Genomic DNA, 23150 nt, shown 5'->3' on the forward strand with positions numbered 1-23150 from the left:
GAGTTGTATTCCTGCAATACAAATTCTTGGTATGTACAATGTGACATAATTTATTATTTTTTTAAACACATTTACAATCTGTTTAAATAAAATGTTTTGCGATTCTTTATTACATATTTTTTCCTGAAAAAGAAATGAAGTGCTTTCAGAAAATGAATATGCTGAAGAGTGGGGTGAGTTGTTACTATAACATGACAGTCATTCCATTATATATCGCATCAATTAAATCAGATAGACGGGAGAAAAATCATTATACAATTGCTTAGTGGTTATAAATAAATTTAGCTATACACGGGCACAAAGATGTGCAACTACGTTAATCACTGCCCTGGTCTTGCCTCATAGAAAAAGCAAATACATTGCTTTTTACTTAGTCAATATCATACTTTCCCTTTAATCAACTCAGTGCATATATGTTCAAATTACTTTTAAAAGATTACCACCATCCTACCAGCTAAAATATAAGTAAAGAATTGCAGGAAAGTATCTGTTTCCTCACAAAATAATTTTTGTCCGTGTGAAGTTGAGTAGATGAGAGTCACGTTGGGATTCAGGATACAATGGCAAGTCCCTGAATGAGAAAATGACAAGATGGATACAGGCAATGAAGATGTACACAGAATTAGTTGAAAATGTCCCTGATTTTACAGTAACATCAAAGATTCAAGTTCAAGTAATACTTTCTAGCGGATTGATAAGAAAGTAAGAAATGAACTTTTATGCCTTTTGGTGGCCTGAAGTTTAACTGTTATCAACATTTTGAAAGTAATATACAAAGAAAGAAAGAAAAATATGTTATAATCCTATTGCCAAACTAGTTTTGAGGTATATGACAGGTTTGTACTGTACATTATTTAAAAGCCTTCTCACTGCCCAAAGAGTCTCACATTGTTTGTTTCTAGTAGGTTGAATAGCACCTTATGAAATAAAATCAGTTGAAACCCAAAGAAATACAATGAAATAGGCTGTTAGCATTCTTTACAACACAAAATCTATAACAGTAATTCCAAAAAGGGAAATTAATTTACTGTACAAATCTCACCTGTTTATCTTACAGTTAGATTACAATAATTAAAGACCCCACAGCAAGCCAGCTGCCCTCTGAAACTGACACTGAGCTTACCCTGTTTCGTGTTCCTCAGTGTATAAAAAGCACATTTACTAAGCACAACAGACATAAAACTACATGAAATATTCACAATCCAGGTTTGTTCAATGAACCTACAGTAAGGAACATTAAAAACAGTCGCTGACAATGTAGTAAACCTGGGAGAAACTAAAATAAAACAAACGTAGATTTTTTTTCTCCTCAAAATGTTTCAAATGCACCATTAGAATGGCTCGATGTACAGTATAAATGACATAGGAAAGTGAGAGAAGCACCAACACAATGATAGTTTTAAAAAAATCTTTTTGCATGAACTCAAAACTGTTTTGTGGATTGCTCATACAACCCCCTGTTATAAATTCATCAATTTAAGTTTAGTGGTGCTAGGAAATTAATTACTGTCAATGCAGTGATACAGTATAACCATATTTTCTATTACCAAAACATTTAACTGTTATTATCAAAAAGTGCTCTAAGAAACACTGACTTGCCAAAAACCATTATGATGCTGATGATTTGACCGTGGGATAATATTTTCAGTGTCCGGTTGACATGAGTCATTGAGTGTCACTGTAGAGTGTGTTATTGTTATAGTGTGAAGGCATTTGAATAATAAAAAAAAAGAATGGTAAATAGCACACACTTTAGCACCGTGAATGTTATCATTTACAAAGTCAGTGTTTTATGCCAAGATTATATCTCCAAATTTTTTGTAAGAAAAATAAAGCCACCAAAAATGAAACTTTGTTTCCAGTAAAAATAGGTCCTTATGTATCAGACTAAAAGCACCAGAGATTTGACAGTGTGTATCTTGCAACAGTTGCCAAACAAACATAAATACATCCTTGGTAGGGTCAACTAGTAAAGCTTGATTGTTAAAGAGGTGAAAGACCTGATGTGAAAAGTGATTTCTTTCTCATCTGATCACAGGTTCCTTTTTTATGCAACGCTGTTGTTAACCTTAGGGATAGGAAGGAGTGTTTAGATGAGGCCAGTGGTGCCTGTGGTCTTTGTCATAAATAAAGCACCTTCCATTTCCTTCATCATGAGTTTTTTTACACAAACTTACTGTAAGGCCCTGTGACCTTGGTGAAGGCGTATGGAGATGTACTGACATAGGTGTTCGTTGTGCACGACAAGGACCCCTCCAGTAGTGCCTGGATAAAACGCTTGTAAGGAGGCTCCCCGGTGGTTTCTGATGAGTCCAGATGCTCCCGCTTCACCCCCTTCTTGCTGCCCTTGCTGGGTGTCCCCTCGCCACCATTCCTCTCTGCATCTTCCTCCTTCTCTCGAGCCTTCTCTGCCATCTTGGCTTCCCATAGTGCCAAACCGTGCTTGGCCTCATTCATATTTTTGTGCTGGTAGAAGACCAAGGAGATGCGTGTTGGATGGTTGCGGTCCGGATTTTTAAGGGGCGTTGTGGCGTGGAGCTCCCGTTTCGCACACTCAATGAGGACTGAGCCGTGGCTGGGCGCCACTGCCACCCCACCAATATCAGGATCCAAGAAGTTGTGCTCATTGTCTGACCACATCTCTGGCTTTTGCGGTGTTGTGGGTGTCTGTGGTGTTCCAGGCTCTTGCTTAATACCAGAGCTCATGAGGTTTCCATTAGGCAGACCTAACCCTGACTGTGTCTCAGGATTTAAACACCCACCACTTAACTGAGAAGAAAGCATCTGTGGGCCAGGCATGCCCATCTCTGTCTTGATTTGCATATGGAAAGGATGTTGGCCTGGGGGTACGATTTGAGGGCTCCGAGAGAGGTATGGATTTGGGTATCCTCCAAACTGATTGCCTTTGCTCACAGCAGCTGGGTAGTTTAGACCTCCATGGGCTGAAGGAGCCCTTGAGAGAGGATCCATAAACTGGGATTCTGAGGCTCCATTAGGACCATAAGGGGTGTAAGGTCTCATGGGGTGAACTGGCCTCATGTTGCAGGCATTGTAACCATTGACCTGTAAACCAGGTTCACCGTATCTTGGCGGATAATTGACCTCAAAACGTTGATGTACACCGTACTGCTGCTCTGAGTAAAGCGCTGGCCGCTGTTGACGATACATGTCCAGGTGTTTTGGGTTTGAAGCATAGTATGGATGGTAATTGTCAAGGGGCATTCCTCCATTACACTGATAACCTGGGTATGGACGATTTGATCCATTAATGTAAGAGTTTGGTACATGGAGTGGGGAGGGATAAGGGCTGGCTGGTGTTGGTGGCTGAGGGGGATACATGCTGCCTGGTTTGGAAGTGCTTGGAAAAGAACCTGGGTGGTTAGGGAACCTGGGATAGCTGGCTGCGTTTGTTGAGCCAGGATAAGGGGGAAGAATACTCTGGTGCTGTTGTTGCTGTAGTAGATGCGCCCCTAGGTGGTGTGTTGGCTGACCTGGCTGTAGGTTTGCTCCTGCAGCACCTGGAATAGGCCCTAGAAAACAAAACACCCAAAAGATAAAAGCCTAAACACTAGCAAGAAACTTTCCATGAATTTTAAATTATGTCTCATTTTTTGTCAATTCATTGGGTTTTTCAGTGTTAGTTTATTATATTGATTATACGATACAAAAAGACAAAAAGAAACAATGTATAAAATGTGTTAGAATAAATGTCAGCTTACCTGCCATAGGAGTGCTGTGAGTGGTATTCTCGTAAGTGCCAGCTTTTGACTTAGCCAGGAGGGCCTTCTCTGCCTTATCATTAGAGCTGTCCAGCATAGCATTCTTGTTGGCAGCTGCCTTCTTAGCATCCAGCTTCTTTTGCCGGCAAGACTTGGCGGGCTCTGCAAGCATGCGCACCTGGCGGCGGAAGGCACTGAGGACTTGGATGGCTCCTGACTTGATTTTCTCTTGCTGACCCTCCTCACTGCCAAATTCATCAGTGTTGGAAGTCTTATAAAGAGGCAGGACATGGAGCTGCTCATCCTCTGGTATCTTTCCAATCTCTCGGTTATCCTCCCTTGTTAATGTACACACCTGGAAAAACAGGATGAGTTAAATACCTTTTTGTTGGGAAAGTTATTCAAACATCTGCTCTAAAGCCATGCTTTGATGGGACTTGGAAAGATATACGTTTCCCAGGGTCTACTTACCACAGTACTGCCCCCCTGCATGTTGTGGAGGTCCCTGTGAGCGTGGGCACAGAAGTCCAAGCAAGCGGTGACCCCAGAGAAGGGACGGCCCTCCTTGAGCCCCAAACGACAGTCTGTTGCCCTGTGCTCATGTTCCACCTGTGTCCAACAACAATGGGAGGTACGTTTTAATAATAAAAGTTTCTGAAAGTCACTAAACAATAAAGATGGGAAATCTATACTAAACTTCTTTATCATGTAGTTATTTTCAGAAATACTCAATCACATTGTAAGGATTGAGTTATTGTTGGTATTTAAGTTGTATCACTTACATGTTATTTATGTGTACATGTGTTTTAAAACCAAGAAAAAGAAAGAAACAGCACATTCTATATTTTGTGATTTTAATAAATTATTAAGATGTGGATTTGAATGGACAAGTAGTCTGTACAATGTCCACATATACTCACCTGGTTTCCATAAGCTTCAGGTGCCATAGTTTTATACAAGGGCGCCAATAAGGTTGCCAAATTTTGGAAGTTTTGATCCAGTTTCTCTTCCTGAAAAGCAAAAATTGGTAGTAGTAAAACACTTTAATTAACATTTTATATTTATGTAACCATTTTGTACACTTTGATTAATATGGTAAATCTACATGACATACCTCTTTCACATCATCTCCCAGCAGCTTGAATTTTCTTGGGATTTTGCTCCGGGCAAACTTGCAGCCATTATAGTACATGCTCCAAGAGCAGCCAAAGGAGAAAGATGCTCCACAGGCTTCAGGATCTAACCCCTGGCATGCACATGTCCTCCTGAAGGGGAAGGAAAGAAATCGAAATTTTAAAGAAATCGAAATGTGTCATTTTTGTCCAGGTTAATTCAGTTGTAGCCATCAACTGATGTCTGAGGATCAAATTGGGAAATGGTTCCCTTTGACTCTCCATGTATATAAAATAAGAACTAAGAACCAAACATTGCTAGCTTAATTTTCTGCAGTGTTTGCAGACAGACACACATGTATGTATGTGTGTTTATAAATATAAAAAGATTTGAGTTATCTAGCACTTACTCCTCATTGAGAGCACAGCGTCTCTGGGTGAGGGCTCCATGCTTTGTTAGAGTTTCACTTAGCTCGAGGTAGAGGCGGTCAGCCAGGCTGGGCAGGATGCCCTCCCAGACCAGGATTACTACAATGATGCAGGCAGTGTCACATGAGTGACCATTACGTTCCCGCACCAGCACCAGTAGCTTTTCTTCTACGCTGGATCGACGAATCACCTGAAACATTACAACACAGTAGAACTTGAGCACATGCAGATATTTGAGGCAAATACAAAGGCAACTGATTTATCTACATCTCAATGAAATAAACAGGAATGGTTCTTACCCATTTGGCTATGGGGCACCCCTGTGTACTTTTTCCTTCCTTGCCGGTGTATATTACTTTCTCAATCCTGATGGCATGACCAGTTAGGCCAGACCTTCAAAGCAGAAAAGAGGCATTGAAGTACAGTAGTACACACTGGTTATGTAACATGGTCCACATTTACAGTATTTTTCAAGAGGTCAGATTTGAGGTTAACCTTTTCTCCATCATCTCACGTATAGCAGGAACACTAGGTGCTGACCCCAGATGAGTGTAGTATGGGCCTTCATCCTTCTCACTGATTTGTTCTAAATATCATAAAAGAACATGCATTAATATTTACACACTAACTGATCATTCATGTTTCAGAACCAACATCATGAGACTTACCAACACAGTGACAGGATGCAATGTCATATTGTGTCTTCATGGGGGTGTCCAGTAGATTCTTTATAGGGGTATCCAGTAGCTTCATAGGAGAGTCCATGAAGCTTTGTAAGAGATGCTCCTTTTTAGGGGTGGAATCAGGTGGTTTCTTTAGGACTACAGTGTTTGAAGCAGCTGCAGATGACTCCATTCCACTCAGGTCAGTGTTGGTTGACAGGATCGTGACAGGCCCAGAAGATTCCACCTTGACTTTATTTGCTGAATTGATGACAAGGGATTTCTTCTCGAACACAGGTGAAAGCTGGTACTGCCTCAGGCTTTGTTCCATAGTGGCCAAGATGCTTCCCTGCCTCTTGCTTTGCACACACAGGGATTGTTGATTCTCTTGCTTGACTTGCATTCCACCTATGCCTGCCTCTCGCATCTGTAACTGCTGCTCCTGCTGCTGTGGACCAGGCAGCTCGAATCTGGGTCCGTTTTCCACTTTCACAGCTCTCAGGCCATGTTTGGGGTCACTAGTGCTCTGAGGAGGATGAGGAGGGCCCTGACGCTCCTGCCTTTGTAACAGGTGCATACGCAGGGCTGCATGCCTCTGAAAGTCTCCTTGGGGACTTGTAGGTCCCAGAGGTAGTCGAGGTCCCCTTTGGAACTGAGTGCATGATGTCTTCAGCTGTTGTTCAGCTTTAGGATACATCTGTGTTGATACTTGTTGGTTTAACGCACCTTGTGATAAGTGAGGTTGTGACTGTGTAGAGGTCTGGGGGAAGTCCGTGTGGTTGGGCTGGTGGCAGTGGTTGTTAGGCCGCTGTGGTTGAAATTGCTTGAGGTTGCTGCTGCCTGAGTTCGGTGGATACTGCCTTTGATGTTGTTGTAATTGTTGCATTTCTGTTGAGTTATTGTAGCTGAATGTTGTCTGGTCATTGTGTTGGATGTGTTGGTTGTTGGACTGGGCTGAAATATTTTTGAGAGGCTGGTTGGGTTGAAGCTGCTGCAGACCTGGTGGAGGCTGACTGTGAGGTCTGTAATTGGGAGATTTGAGTTGCTGCCCTTCATACTGTGGTGGGTGGGACAGTGGACGCTGAAGACAGTGCTGTTGTTGCTGTGTTGGTAAAAACCCAGGTGACAGTATATCCTGCAGGTCAGGATCTTCACATAAGTGCTCAGACTGCATCTGGGTGTGGTAATGGCCATCTGCCTGCTGATTTGGGGGGAAGTTACGCTGCTCAGACATTTTCTGGGGTAGAGACTGCTGCATTTGAGATGCTTTTGAATTTGATTGCTGCCACTCAGGGGCAGTGTTGTGCTGGGCTGAAACACAGTGTGTTTGGGCTGGGAGGCAGTCCTGCTGTTGCTGCTGGAAGCTGTTAGACCCCTGGCTGCTATCTGTGAAGACTCCCTGTGTCTGGAATCTTTGCGCCGGGTTTGGCTCTAACATCTGGCCGTGAACCTGGTGGTTAGCTGCCTGCTGCTCTGACTGAGGCTTAGAGAGGCCCCTCCACATGTCCTGTTCTTGTGCCTGAGATGATGGGCCACTTCCTGGCTGCTGCTGGGAATGTGAGGAGTTCAGCTCAATCCAGCCTCTCTGGTGGGGAGTCGAACATGATAAGTTGGCTCTCTGCTGAGTTGTACTCTCCATCCCATTTTCCAACCCAGTGTGACATGGCTGCTGGAGACTGGACCCCATGGGTCCCATATTGTCAGCTCCATGTGGCTTCCCAGCATTTTGTTTAAAGTTCTGGGGTTGAATCCCATACTGATGGCCCCCGTCAGTGCTGTGGTGCTGATGCTGACCAGGCCCAGGTCTCTCAGTTTGCCCCATCTTCTGTATCCCAGAGTTGGGAAAGGCTCCATATCCACCTGCCTCTGCTGCCTGTAGAGGAGCACTGTGCTCCATAAAAGAGTTCTGGTTAAACTCCTGGTTGGCTTTCACATATATACCTTGAGAATTTGTCTCATCTGTATAACACTGTGGGCCATTTTGATGTTGTGAGCTACTGGCATTACTTGTAGGTGAGATCATACCGGGCAGCTGCCCCAGAGATAGCTCTTGACCAGAGTAAGGAGGTGGCTGCTGCTGCCGATGCTGTTGTTGTTGCTGCTGGTGGTCTGCTCCAAAATTGTTGGAGTATCCATTCACTACATAGTTGACAGAGTTGTAATTTTTGCCCCCTTCAGCATTGCCAGATGCCCCAGGCAGCTGTTGCTGTGAGTCAGGCATCTGAGCTGAACTGGGCAATCCTGAGGTTAAAGAGGGAGGTTGAGCACCTTCACTGGGCAGCTTATTTGCCAGTGAACCATTGACGGCATCTAGTTGCGACCCAGATGTTTGTGGTGCAATTGACACTTGCTCAGGATAGTACTGAGACAAAGTTTTCTCTAAAAGATCACCCGGAGTGCTTTCTATTGTTGAGGGGGGTGAAAGAGCACCATTTGGAATTGAAACTTGTTTATTCCTTGGTATACAAAAAATATCACCATTTGGAAAATTACAGTTCCTCTTGTCTAACTTAATCTCTGTCTGTGGGACATTGCATTCAAATTCTGTTGCTTTTGTCAACTCGGGAAAGTTGTCCACCAAACTAGAGCTCATGTCATCATTTCCTTTCATCTCAGAATCTATTTTAAGTTTTTTGGACTGGTGGACCAGTAAGGACTGCTTCAACTCTCCATTCATTAATTCTCCATTCATCATGTAGGCTCCTTGATCAAATAGCCCTTGTCCTGAAGCAGGGCTGTTGCAGTTCTCCCTGTGTCTCTTCATGGAGTTGGCACCTGTGCTGGGCTTGTAATGGTTCCAGTTCGTATCTCCAGTGATCTGCAGAGAATCTCCCTCTGAAGACTGGCCTCCATTCTGCAATTTGTGAGAGATGTTGTGAGATGTGCCAAATTGTGCTAATATCAGACTTTCTTCCGTCTCATGTCTGGCCTGTTCTGTTTCCATCTGGCCTGCTCAGAGTCCATCCACAGGGCTGCCCTCTGTCCGTCCTGCAAGGCAGAATGTGGGAGACAGATATTAGGTTACATAATTCTTTAGGCAGAGTTATGTTTTCAAATACATTTATACTATGGGTACAAAATATACTTTGCGTGGTTGTGGCCCTGTGCATTGAAGATGCATTGGGGTCTGGACATTGTAATGAAGTAATTTTTTCTGTGCCAAACAAGTTTTAATTTACTTCCAACATCAATAGTGAACCAGATCCTTTTTAGTCCTTTAACACCATCTATACCAATTCTCTCTCTGCTAACAAACACTTTATTTCAAATCTGAATATGGCCTTAGAGAGGAGAAGGTCAGCAGAGTAATGTGTTTACACTTGGCATTGAAGGTGTATCAGCTGGTGACGCGATCATATCATGGAATTAAATTCACCCTGACCTCATCCTGCAACCTCCTGAAGACCAACAGATAGCAAGTAGAAAGTGAGGAAGGAGATCAGAGCACAGACTAGGTTATCATGGGGCTATTTTGGCTGACAGAGGACTGTGAGTCACCATTCTGAATTTAACATACACAGCTTAACAAAGTGTATTGTGAATGGTACACCATGTTTTGTGGTCACATTTTCAGTGCCCAGTGTCTGAACTGTAACACAATAGGTGTGCTTCCTTTCAAACTGAAAGCTGTGATTTCCTGTTATTTATTGTACATGGATAGTAACTTTAAAAATGCTACAGCAGTCCAAATGCTGACTGTCACCCATACAACTGTTGCGCAGGTTACAGAACAGGAAAGAGCTGTGACTCCGCTATTTAAAATAAAACCATTTGGTTGCAAAAATGTCCATCAACCAGATGGTGTTCAGTTTGTATATCATAATGTATGTACATCCAGTTTCATTGCTCTCTAAACATCAGTAGAGACTAGCAATAATTTTAAATAGAAGCACCAGGAACTGTTCTAAGAGAAGGAAAAAAGGATAGAGGAATGCTCCATTTAAAATGCACGATCCAGGGCAGAGGTGTTTGGAATATTTCTTTGCACATGTTTCAAGTAACTTGCGATATAAAGTGAAATTTTAATGAAAAACCTTTTCTGGATTTGGTTCATTAGTTATTGTACCAAAAGACTGAATATATTCAACAAAACATAAGTCTAGTTGATTGAAGGCAGTAGGATGCAAGGTTAATGTCCCAGATGGTAGATGGGAGGAGGAGGAGTTGGCTGCTCGTCAGCTGTTCAGTCGCCGTGTTCCTCACCCTTGCCACATTGTAATGTCAAATATGCAAATACACCTCGGCTCTCAAGTTTGAGGCCTTTGTTATTGGGGCTAAACTCTAGCATTGAAAGGTCTGTGTCATGAAGTTAAAATGAGTACAGAATCTAAACTCACCCCCACAGATGTTTCCCACACTGATTTAATCATCCTGATAAAGTTCTTGGCTTAATGTTTTTTCAGCTCCACAAAAATGTCTGCCAAATTAATGTCATATAATTAAATGTAGGTGGAGTTGGTTCCAAATACACCCCCCCCCAAAAAAATAAAAAAAAAGTAAAAAATGAGGGTTTGTGGGTGAATATTTCACATAGCAATCTAACTTAGTTTTTCTGTCTAGTTTTAGCTGAGCATTTAATACATGACACATCACTATTTTTGGACCTTAAAAAGTGCAGTGAAGGTGAATAAAACTGGAATAATTTTGGAGCTGTAGGTCTTGTGACAAAGTAGTATAAATAAGTAATAAATGTGATGTGTGGCGAATAGGATCACTACAGAAGGTTAAGCAGCAAGCTCAGCTTATGGTTTCATCTTGTTTTCCCTGTGCTCTCTCTCTGCCAAAAGCAAATAGATTCTAGTGATTCCAGTAGAATATTGATTTCTGTCTGCCACCCTCCATTATTAATGCATGTCACATCCGCAGCATCTGCAAAACAATTGCAGCATGCAGGCACAAAGAGCCGCAGTCTAATCCATCATAATTATGAGCAACTCTCCTGCAGATGCTAAAGGAATGGGCAGCTGAGGAGCACCAAGAGGCGCCCAGACTCAGTGTTAAGTATTAAAGTAAAAGTGTTGGGCATTAAAGCTGACTGACAGAGGAGAGAATCTGAGGAAGAGATGAAGGGAGTTCTGACATTGCCATAGAGGATATATCACAAACCTGTTTGTCCTCCTCCTATAGTTACATCTGTGTCTTGCATACATGTCTACCTGTGTCCTGTTTAAGTTTATTTACCAGGTTTTGACTTTAGAGATTTTCAATTTAGTTTTTAATCAGGATCAAATGCAGAATGGGCTGCCATCTTTTCAAACATCCTGTGTTTGTCCTTGAGCATTATTTTCCTACATATGCTAAAGACAAGAGATGCATTTTCCTGACTTTAATTAGTGGCTTGTTCGCCAACATACAAGCACCCTACAGTATCACAACCACCTTCTACTTTGAATATTTCAAGTTTGGCTGGGTTTCTATATGACCCTTTGTGAGTATAGTATAATGCGAAATCCAACAGTCTGATTCCAACATTTTATACTTTTAAGTCAACATATGTCATTAACAGCCTTCATTTTCACAATTTACAATAAAATGATGACTTCATTGCCCATATTTAACCTCATCCAAGACATTTTACAAATGGAATAGAGATAATAATAAGATCCTAATGAATTTATAAACCCAAGCTACCTAAAAATTCCACATTGACATTACTTGTTAATTTTCAAATCTCTGTGATCAGGCTATATAATGTTAATTGATGGTGACAAGTGTTAAAGGTGTTACATGACTTTAAAGTTACTTAGTTACATACAGCAGATGTAAGTCATTTGTCATAAATAGGACAGTTACATTTAGTTGTTTGTAAATGTTTTGGCACAGCATGTTTTCCAGTAAATAGCAGTAAAGGAAAATATGTTCATCTAGGAATTTTAGGGTCCAGTAAGTTTTAAAAAGTTTTTTTTTTTTTCATGGATCTACACAACTTTGGCCAATATACTCATATTATCTAAGGAAGTGGTTATGACTGTAAGTTTTTCAGATTTATGGTTTTAGAAACTTAAGTCAGCTAAACACTCTGTGTGTACTTAAAAAGTAAATAATGTCATTGGAGCCCTGAGTGAGGCCTTGGGTCACAACTGCTGGCTGCTATGGTCAAGTTCAGAAAAATATGCTATACAACCTTTGAAAACATAATTGGATCCAGCTTCAGATTCCCACAAAAGCCCTCCTGTTAATGTAAACCTACTATAGGCTCACTATAGGCACTGACTGATGTTTGGGGGGGAAAGGACAGAAAAAAAATTGCTAAATATTTGAGGTACTATGGCATGTTTCATTTGGCATAATCGCTCTCCATCACTGAGCCTGATTATCACATCTGGAACCAGTTACAGCTGCTTATGATTCTGGCAAGAGAGCTGTCGTCTTCAAAAGACGTGTTTCAACCAAAACCTGATAACCTATTTTGAAAAATGTTTGTGCATGTCCAGTATCCATTTCAACCACAAAATGCATGGCCTTTTAAAGAGAAATTCACTATTAATCATGTTCACATCACATTGTTTCACTCAATAAGGACAGTAAACAAAGGTTAGAGTCAGTAAGGCTTTGCAATTCATGGAAACCTCTAAAATATGAGTGGATTGACATGGATTAGACGGTGTAGATAGGTAATGTAGGATAGAAAAATATCTATTTAATATATTAAACTACACATATGAGAAATATTTTATCTCTGGGGTGACTGTAGACTGGGCTACTTTCTTTTATGGTCTTTAAATAGAGCACCTGCAGCTCCAGATGACATGAATTGTGAGTGACAGCTTCAGTCTTTCGACCAAAAAGTTATTTTGACTGCCTTTCAAAAAGTTTTCATAAAGTAATTCAAGACTTCAAGATACTGTGCACTTTCGGGGACAGTACTTATAATCAGGTTCCTGCTTTTCCTTAACAACAATGTCCAACCTGGTCAAGTGGACCATGAATGAGGCCAAAAAAAAAAAAAGTCACTTTTCTGTAATTGTAGCCCAGTCGACCGTCTGGACCCAGCACAGAGAACTGTCAGGCCGAGCTCTGCCCGGGCAGGCGAGCTGGTCGACATAATGATCTCCTTCCCCGTGTCAATCACCCCTCCAGGACATTAGCAGCCTTCCAGACCCCCAAAGTTGGAGTGCTAAATCTCCCACTAACGAGCCAAGCTGTTACAAGGGTGTCTGGAAGCTCCCACCGTTGTCACAACAGAGGAGCCAGCTGCCTGTTAGCAGGTGGAAGAGGGAAGCAGCACATTGAAAACAAAGACAGCTCTCAGGTCAATGGCTGGAGAAAAGAGCCTGAAAGGTGTCTTTTCGTCTGTGTTGGGTGAAGGATGGGCATCTTGCATCCCAAACATCAGCTTTTTTTTTTTTCTTTCTTTCTTTCTTTTTTTAGAAAAACTGCCTCGTTAGCATGATGAAAATTCATTTTTGCCATTATCCTATGCAATTTGAAGGGTTGTCACAACACTGAAGAAAAGATACATTTCGAAACCTCAACACAGTGGGAAACACAGCTGGCGTAAGCTGTGCCTCTACCATTAAACATAGTGGTAATGAGAATCACACAGATTCTATATATATATATATTCTAGGGACCATGAATCTATGGTATGGTCCTTCAGATATAGACCATGCACTGTAGTCTAGCAACTCAAAATGACGCTTATAAAATAGACCAGTTTAAACTATAAACCCTATGAATAAAACTGTTCATTTGTAAGTTACATTGAGACAGTGCTGAAACCTGAAGATGGAAAGTCTCATGAGCTTCTCAAGCAACAAGTTGCAGAACTAATCTTCTTCTTGCTGCTGTCAGACACAGACGGATGTAAAATGCCACAGCAGGATACCACCAGCAGCAGCATGCTAATCACAAGTGACAACACAGCCCCCTTATGATTATGTCAAAGTTATTAAAACTGAAATGTGTTATTTTGACAAATGAGTATATCGCAGAAACCATGCGGGGGTTGTGAGATGTGTGCGGTTCCACTGGATGAATGGCAAATGATCTTTGCATCCAGAAGGCATCTAGTCCTCATCCGTGGCAGATCTGCTAATTTTATAATGTGCTGTTTGAATGAGCATTGGTTTCTGTGTCATTTGTTGAGATGAGGTGATTATGATCAATCATAGAGTTACAGTTTAATTTAATAGTCTCATTCAACAATATGCCAACAAATTTTTCATTTGCCAATATTATCTCCCTGGATTTTTAATTCCTGCTTAAATATTAACTAAAAATACTTTAAGAAACAGCTGCACAGAGATATGTTTTATATATCATTAATATACACTGAAGAACACACAACTGGGACAAATCAGGAAATTCAAACCTGTAGTTTTTTTTTTTGTTTGTTTGTTTTATTTTTATTTTTTTTTCAGTGGACTCTAAATTCTCTATGGGAACATCATATTAAGAAATAAACCAATGCTCCCACCATTTCTTGCTCTCTGTCCCACATAAAGCATCCGTTCCTTGCAAACACAACAATGAGATAAGCGGCTGAATAACACTTCCCAACCCCATGTGACTACTCCTTTGTTTTGTCTGGCCCTCAGTGCAGTCTGTAAATCAGTAACTTAAGGTCAAGAGGTGAACACTGGTGCTAAGCTGCTCTCAGTGCAGCTCCGTTCCTACGGGACACTCCAGGGTTTACAAAGGACCGAATGGAGCCAAGCAGCTTGTCACAGTTGGATACACCCACACTGACAAAAAAAAAAAAAAAATCTTTGCAAACCCAGAACAAAGCCAGAGATCCCAGCTGAGTGTGTGCGCGCCTGTACGCGTACAAACATACAAACACTCACACCAATTACGCAATGTTGTAGCCTAAGTCCAACTTTGAATGTGCATGCTTTAAGACACTGGCTGCAGTCTCTTCATTATTTATTAGATTCATAGGGAAGGTCTATTTTTGCTCCGGAAGTAGAGCACTAAACTAAACCAGAGGCACAGCGTTGTAGTGGCTTTAGTGGGGATGCCTGCTGGAAGTTACAATGCTTTGATCTATTTTGGTTTTCTTTCTAGTAGCTAATGTCCACCAGGGAAATGAGCGCTCTGTTTTCAGTTTATGATATAACTCAACTTGCTTGGCTTGAACTGGATTCCCAACAAAGCTTCATTTCCCTCCAGATGTCAGTTTCTTTGTCTCTATATGCTGTTGTTTGGTTTCCCTCTCTCTCCCACAGCCTTACCTACAGTCCCCCACCCTGTAATTACACTACAGGTTCCTCTGTACTTCTATCTCCTACTCATCTACTTCCCTCCTGTTCAGTCTATCATCTAGTCTGTGTATTTATGAACCTGGCTGCTAAGTGCCATTGTAGAAATCTAGACAGTCATTGCCCACAGTTACTGCTTATGGAGCTATGTATTTGTTGGGATTTATAGGTGGTCAGTAAGTTTAGTGCTTTGAGGCCTGGGGGCAAGGATGGACTTTTGGACACAGTGTGATCAGTGTTGTAAAACAATGGACACAGTTTGCACAAGAGTCAGTAAAGGGCAGCAGTTAATGCACATGACAGTACAGCCTTATTTTAACAATGAAGAGCCTTGTTCTTAGTATAGCATGATTTTACCAAATGCAAGAGTATACAACTTGTTTCAGATTGTCCACTGACTTGCTAATATATCTTCTTGTCCATTCCAGAATCTTTAAAAAATGAGCTACAAATCATAGCTATTATGCATATTTATCCCTGTCTCCTCCAGTAGCATGAGGTTTTGTCTTCTCAACACTACTGTAACAAAGTTTAATGCATTGGACTCTCACTGTGTTTTTGTTATTCCCAGAGAGAGAGCCAGTGAAATATGAGAGCTGCCATAGTAGATGGGGTCTATTTGGCGTGACTTGGCAGCCGCATGTGACATTCACCACTAACGACAGCTGCTGGGAGACTCAGGTCTCTGCACTTTCAGGTTTAGACCTAGGCGGCTGGGCTAAAGATCTCTGCTGTGGAATAAAGACAGAGAGGTAGAATGGGAGATGTAGAGCAGCTCTGTAAATCAAACACACACTTGCCAAGCCACACCGCTGTTTTGCAGAATGAGCCCTAATCTCAAGTGTACATTTCCTTTTCTTTGCTGAAACACACCCTTGGAGCACGCTTCCACTCCAGAGACAATAAATTTTCAGAGGACTTGGTAAAGATAAGTCTGTTCAGCACTAATATTCATTGTAGTATCACCTGGCTGAATATAACTTTAACAAACTGTAATGTCACTAATTCAACTCAGTGCTAAATCATAATAACTAGAACATTAAAACATCTAACACTCACCAAGCTGGGCTTATCAACAGTGTTAACACTCTCTTATCTACTATAATTGTCAATAGCAACTATCATTTGCTACTCTCAGCAACTGTGCTAGTTTAGCCAATATACACACAGCACAGATAGTATTGATAGTGTATTGATTAAAATCCAATCTTGATATTTATTTCATAAAATTCAGAGTTTAATTGTAGAAACTATCATTACATAATGAACAACAACTGCTGGTGAAATTACATTTCTTTAGGCCTCAGCTGTATTTAATGTTACAAATAATTCTTAACATTTGAACACAATGCAAAATAAAATACACCAAATTGAAATGCATGAGCCTCAGTTCAGTAAGATCTTGTCCTTTTTTTAAAAAAAATTTTTGGACATGAACTAACCTCTCACATTTTACTCAAACAAACAAGTCAAATCATGATATGGAAAAGGAAATGGAAGTAAAACTAAATCCTAATTTGTAACAGTAACTTTGGTAATACTGTAATGGCTGTATATGCTGTCAGACTGGAGTTAGACAGTTCAGACATGCATGCAGCAGCGCCGGGAGTGAAACCTCATCCTTAGCAACCCCTACCAGCCTAATTAGGTCAGATGACTTGCATTCTACAGTGTTTTAAATCCCTCCCGTAAATATAGAGCTGAACTCGCTGCTCTGCAAACCTCATGACCTCTGACAACATATTCACAACTCTGCATTCCAGCTGGCTGTGTAAACAACTGAGATGTAGGCTCAAAAACAGCACACAATCTCTTAAAGATCCTTTTTAAATCTATGGCTGAATTGCTGCTGTTGTCACAGTGATCTTCGCACTAAATCACACATACTGCACCCTCAAACAGCGTGTGATAGGTATGGTTTCTGATGCCTAATCATTTAACAGCCTGGACTCTTTATCACACACGTTTGCCTGATTTAGGGCAGTGTTTGATTATTCCTTTAAACATCTGTAGACGTTTTGAATTATGACAGTTCGTGACATATGGCTGGCATATGAACTGAGGGGGTGGACTTTGCTGGAGAGAATTTTGGGGGAAAAGTTTTAAGGGGGTGGACAAGAAAGGCTGGACGGTCTTAACACACCAAGTCATAAAGCACAATGTGAAGTTAAGTGTTGGCAGCATGTGTTGTTACTGACGGTCAAAAGCTCGTCCGGCTCGGTTGGACAGATGTTCGTTCATGTTCTGCATCTCACGGAGTCCCGCAGTCAGACACCTGACACTGGTGATTTATGTCACATGGCACGCTCATGCAGTGCGTACAAGGCACCTCACATGGTTGCTTGTGCTCTCTCTCTCTCAGTCTGAACATATGACACCCTCCACTCTGTCTAAGAAACAAAAGCCCCCTGTGTCTGCAGCCATTTCTATAATCCTCCAAATTTACATGCTAGGCAGATCATTGCAACATTTTCTTCGAAGTGCTTTGATCTTGTTGAAATTCTGTCACATGAAGATCCCTAGCATCATGTGGCGTCTACACTCTGATAGCACACTTCCCAGCCAGCGCAAAGAGGAAATATCTAAACAAATTAAACATGAAAGTGGATTCCAGAACAAAAAACACAGTACACATAAAAGTGGACCACACACACCGGTCAGAGCTCTGTGCCACCTTGACATTTCCTCTTTGTCAGATCAGAGCAACGCGCCTTTTGCTTTTCCCCTAAAGAAACTGTTGGGGAAATATGCTTATTTGTTTACATGCTTATCGTTACATGAGAACAATAACATTCTAATGCCTGTACCATAAATATAAAACTGAACCAGGAAGTCACTGCTACCGGAAAATAGTTCAGCATAAACTCCCTGAAAAACTTCCATTTTTACAGTTTGACTTGTGTATGGATTAAACAAGCGGGATATAACATAGTCATTAGTGAGCTTTAGGGGAACTGCTTTAGACAGAAGCAGACTATTTTTTTCCATCTTTTTCCTATCTGTGTGCTAAGCTAAGCTAACTGGCTGCTGGCTGCAGCTTCATGTTTACCACAGAAATGAGGCTGGTATCAATCATCTCATCTGACACTTAAGTAACTGAACGTAAAGTGAACAGGCACGTTTCTCAGAATGCAAGGTCATCTGAAATGTTAAAGTATAGCACTGTTTTAACTTTGATTGGCATACATTAAGCTTTAGCTGTCCCTAGCTAATGCCTGATCCATCTGCCTCATGTTTGCTGTATATACAGCTTCTGTTGTAAATTTAGATGCGGGTGATCTTTTCTGTTGGTTACTGATTAGATGCAGATACATGTGTAGGTTATTACCAGGAATGCAGAAGCTTGAGGATCAGACTGGTGATGTTACACATGTTGGTTTCATTAATAACAGCAAAGGTTGCTCTAGTTTTTCTGTCAGGTAGACCAGTGCAGTTTCCTGTTGATTCTCATTGTGGCCTAATCGCTAGACTGTGACGCAATGATGGCTGCATCACATGACGGCCTGGAGCAACAGATCTCTGTTTTTCCTCCCATTCTGTCCTCTCTCTCGACGGCTGGCTGAAATCAGTACAGCTCTGCAGGTAGAATCAGCTGTCTGAGAAACTGAAGCCAGATAAATCTTTCTTCACTCTTTCAATTAAATACCATGAGAAAATCTCCCTACATTCCAGTGAGATGTATTGTATCAGTTACATTTACATCATCTAGTAATTGGGTCTTATTTTAAAGTGTTAAGGGATTTTCAGTGGCATATGCACACAAATACACGTAAATGTTATTTGGCATCTTGGTTTTCTTCTTTGAATCTGAAGATGAGATTAATAGATTGCACAGAAACACAGAAGACATACACTTCTGTTTGTAATTTCTTCCCTAGAGAGCTTCCTCCCCCTCTGTAAGAAAAAAGGGATCTGTACAATCTACATTGTTCTTTATGTCTAATGTAAGACAGATGTGACTGACTTGTGGAGATTCCCACTGCAGTCTTTATGCCTCCACAGCTTCTTGTCTCTTTGCCTTCTTTGACTGTATTTTAACATCTAACTAACTATAGCATTATTTGAGCAAGTTAGTTTGAATTACTCAACATTAGATTACTGAACTAAGTTCTTTTCCATTAATAGAGAGAGAATACAGTTGAGGACCCAGGCTTTAAGGTGTGCAGTGGGGTTTCAGGGAAATCTGAGTCTGATTTTCATCATGTTATGTGAGACTACACATGCTGTTAAGGGGTTTATATCAGGGGGCACTATCAGTCCCTTTTTGGCTAATGGTGGCAAAACCTATGGAGATTTAGTTTTTCATACTCTTATTTTTAATCTGTGACGACTAGATAAATGAGTGTTTGCAGATGTATGGATAGGTGACAGCTGGAACCCAACAAATGAATGTCAGTGGCTGCACACCCTACTATCAACAGGATGCATTAATAACTACAACAACTGCATAGTTCCATGGCTAGCTGAAAACAGCTGAAAACAAAACAATCCAATGGTCTAAAGACAGAGTAGTAAGAAGTGCAGTACTTTTTTTGTCAACTGGTCGACCTGCGTCAAGTTAAAAAGATGAACTAAGGGTGGGGAAAGACAGGAGAGATTATCTGGCACCATCATAATAAGCCATATCCAAATGCTTAGAGCCATAATTAAGATCAATTTAAACACTAATCCAAGGTTGTAATAATTATGTGCAGGGTTTACTGGGCTTTGTCTCAGGAAGCTGTGAACAAGACATAAAATATATTTACTCATAAAGAGCCTTCTGAGGAATAAAGGAGCTGGTGATTTGTGGCAACCTTTAAAGGACCAAAGGACATGGCTGGTTTTGTCGAGTCTAGTTTCCGTGGGTGAGGTGGAACTGGCTCAACTGCTAACAGTTGTTCCTTGACACAGTCCATATTGTGGCTCCAAAGCCTGTTTAGACTGGTAGGGGTTTGAAGATATCACTTGTTTTTGTGCTTTAAAATTTGTGGTGTGATGAGTCAGTGACAGGGTATGGAGGTTTGAGCATCATATTAATGGCAAAGGTAAGAGATGACACAGTGTATGTTCTTGTAGATGACTTTGGTATGAATAACTCAACAGCTTTTTTTGCAGGGGATAAACCCCGCCTCTGTACATTTCTGATACAACTTGTTTGGCAGGTATTCTGGGAAAACTGCTCTCACAACAATCACACACAACACATCATGCTGGCATGTTCTACTTGTGTCTACTTAAATCAGTCTGAGTTCATCATTTTGGCATTTTTCTTCTTGAAAGCTTGATGAAAGTCTAGACAGGAATGTTATTTCTTTAATTATTTTTTAATTATAACACAGAAATATGATAATTTGACTGATACTGAAACAGCCACATTGTCATAGATCATATCTATTAACCATCAGCCTTTCCCCCAAACATAAAACCATTTCAGAAAAACAGTGCTATTGCTCAGAGATATTTACATTCATGTCTGTGTAGAATGTTTCCCAGAAGAGGTCAATCCTGTTAGTAGATAGCAACTGAAAATTATCCCAGATCTGACTTCATGAACCTGTTAGTCTTGAAGTCCTTCCTGTTTAATAAGCACAACTTCAGAAGAAACCCCGCCTAGCTTGGGAAGCACCCTGTACAAAGTTTACGCACAGAGTCTAAACCTTTTTCTGTGCCTTCAAGCTGCATCACAAGGAGACTCTAATTAAGAAATGGGCTTCTGAGCGTACATACCAACTAACCTGCCCCCAACCCACAGTTCTGCTCTTTTCCTTACAAGTTGCCTGTCTCTTTTGCCCTCCAAACCTTTGTCTATGCAAAAGTCAATATATCTGACTAACTTGATGAACTGTGCACAGAGCAAAGTTAATTTCTTTCAGAGTACATGGTAGCCATGGCGACCATCTTATGAGCGCTCCAAAGCCCATCTGGTCTAAACATTACCCCAGCATGGCTGACTGCAGAATAGGCTGCTTTGCCATGGTGTGCACATGTGCTTTATGCATTGATCTGCCAGTAAATCAATAGTGCCACATATGCAGAAACCTACATTTGCACTTGTGTGGATCAACACCTTTAAAAGTGCATTTTAGAAATGAGCCACAAAACCTGTACTAGTACATTTCTAAGATTTCACTTTTTGAAATATAAAATACTCTTCTCTTTGTGTTGTCTTGAGCTACTGCATTTATTTTCAGAGTTTTACCAAGAAAGATTTCTTGTTGCTTCTAGTTGCTCTTAGCTGAAATAGTAGGGGGAGAAAAGACTTTATATTAACCTTTTGCTCTTAACTCATTTTCTCATCCACTACAATCTGGCATGATATAGAAAAATCATACACAAAGCCAAGTGATGTACAAACCCTGATTCCCATGTTTCTTCAATTCACCCTCCAGCCTGCAAGTCTTGGCATGTGATTAGTTCACAGGCACATTTATTTAGCAAATATTTCCTTTCTGTTTGCATGATCCAAATCCAAACCAGCTTCCAATTAAACAGGAAGCGGAGGTGAACAGTAAACAGAGCAAAGGGACACATTATTGTAGAAGGGAAATTAAAACATGGCACACAACATGCTAGTGAAGGAATTCTAAATGGGCTCGATACCAGGGCAGATTCCTGTTTCATGGGAGACTGAGCTACATATAGGGGTTTATTGTGAATAAAAAGCAAGGCAAGTTTGGCAATCTCCACTTTCTTTCTTTCTTTCTTCTATTCATCAAATTTGGAGCCAAAAATATACTGTAGTAGTGCCTAGAATAATTCTGAATCAAAAACATTTGCTATGTGCTCTTTTGTCATCTGGAAAGCGAATGTGGTGATATTCTTTCCCTCATTGGTTTCTAAGCAGCCTGACCTAAGCCGCTGTTGCTAAGCGCCCTCTTTCCCTCCACTGAGTGGGAGGCACGTGACTCTCATTGAATAGAAATCACAAATCCTTTTGAGTGAGGAATATTTTCTATGATTCATGGCTTCAGTCTAAGGATGTATAAACCCTTCACTGCAATTCTCACACCTCAGCAATTCATCAGCAAGTGCTTACATTTTAAATAATGAGTTCTTCAGCATGAGCTACTGCTTTAGTGTTCCCTTAAAGACAAAATATGTTGCTCAGATATGGCAGAGCTTCAGGAATAATCAGTCACAATCTGCCATGTGGATTGGTGTTTGACTGTACAGAAAACTGGATTTGTACCTACCTTACTTGTAAAATTGTTATTTTGGTAGGAAGCTGGTAGAGTAGAGAGTGTACGAATGTAACTATCTCATCCAGGAGTTTCTATCCATTGAGACACAGAGATAAGATTTGACTTTGAGACGTACCAATACAAATACATATATGGACGCAAAACCAGCCTGATTGTCATTGAGCAGTCCGGCGTGGAAAGACACCAGCTGCTGCACTCGTACATTCCACTAAGGAAACCTAATATTGAGACCGGGCCACTTGAAGCCCACAGAAATAGTTAGTGATGTCATTCAAAGCCTTTGGTAGGGTCCTCTCTCTCGCACTTCTAAATGACATTCAGGACCAGCTGTCTGTCTTTGTGCTCCTTGTGTAGACAACAGGGGGCCATGGGGCCTAACCTTTTCAATGACAGCTCCTAGCAGCAAAACCGTCCATATCTGACAGCCATTTTAGAGGAGGGCAAACCGAAATCAGAAGCAGTTGCTTGGAATCACCATGGACCCCTTTTGAGATTGTGCGATGATGACTAAGCTTTGCACATCATGTGACAGGAGCATTAGCTGTAGAAATTCCTTCTCAGATATTGATCTAGATTAGGCTTTTTTTTTTTTAAGCAGGTGATTAATTTCGACATGTTATATTGTCCTGAAAGAAAACTTTTTTTTCCCCCCAAAGAACCGTTAAGGATTAAACCTCTTGAACAGCTCCCTCTTGTCACAGATTTGATTTAACTGGAACTGACTGACCTCTGTGTAGTTTGACTTTAGAGTCTTACTAAAGGTCAGATCCTAGCATGAGGTTAGGTCACCTCTAGAATTGTAAGGCATATTGAAAGTCTGTGTGCGAGTTTGCCAACTCGT

General features: G+C 41.0%; 1 protein-coding gene across 1 annotated transcript in view; it reads right to left on the minus strand.

Annotated features, from left to right (window-relative positions):
* Positions 1-23: 23 nt before the first annotated feature.
* The window catches only part of tet2 (tet methylcytosine dioxygenase 2), a 28758-nt gene continuing 5631 nt past the window's right edge, over positions 24-23150 (minus strand). The window contains exons 2-11 of the mRNA XM_018695699.2: positions 5929-8910; positions 5756-5846; positions 5560-5653; positions 5242-5450; positions 4834-4984; positions 4640-4729; positions 4191-4328; positions 3720-4074; positions 2178-3530; positions 24-571 (exon numbers count right to left, since the gene is read on the minus strand). Coding sequence (XP_018551215.1) covers positions 429-571; positions 2178-3530; positions 3720-4074; positions 4191-4328; positions 4640-4729; positions 4834-4984; positions 5242-5450; positions 5560-5653; positions 5756-5846; positions 5929-8866 — 5562 coding nt within the window. The 5' untranslated portion in view covers positions 8867-8910 and the 3' untranslated portion in view covers positions 24-428. The remainder of the gene's footprint in view (positions 572-2177; positions 3531-3719; positions 4075-4190; positions 4329-4639; positions 4730-4833; positions 4985-5241; positions 5451-5559; positions 5654-5755; positions 5847-5928; positions 8911-23150) is intronic.

Source organism: Lates calcarifer, linkage group LG5, assembly GCF_001640805.2.
Source record: "Lates calcarifer isolate ASB-BC8 linkage group LG5, TLL_Latcal_v3, whole genome shotgun sequence".
Lineage (NCBI taxonomy): Eukaryota > Metazoa > Chordata > Actinopteri > Centropomidae > Lates > Lates calcarifer.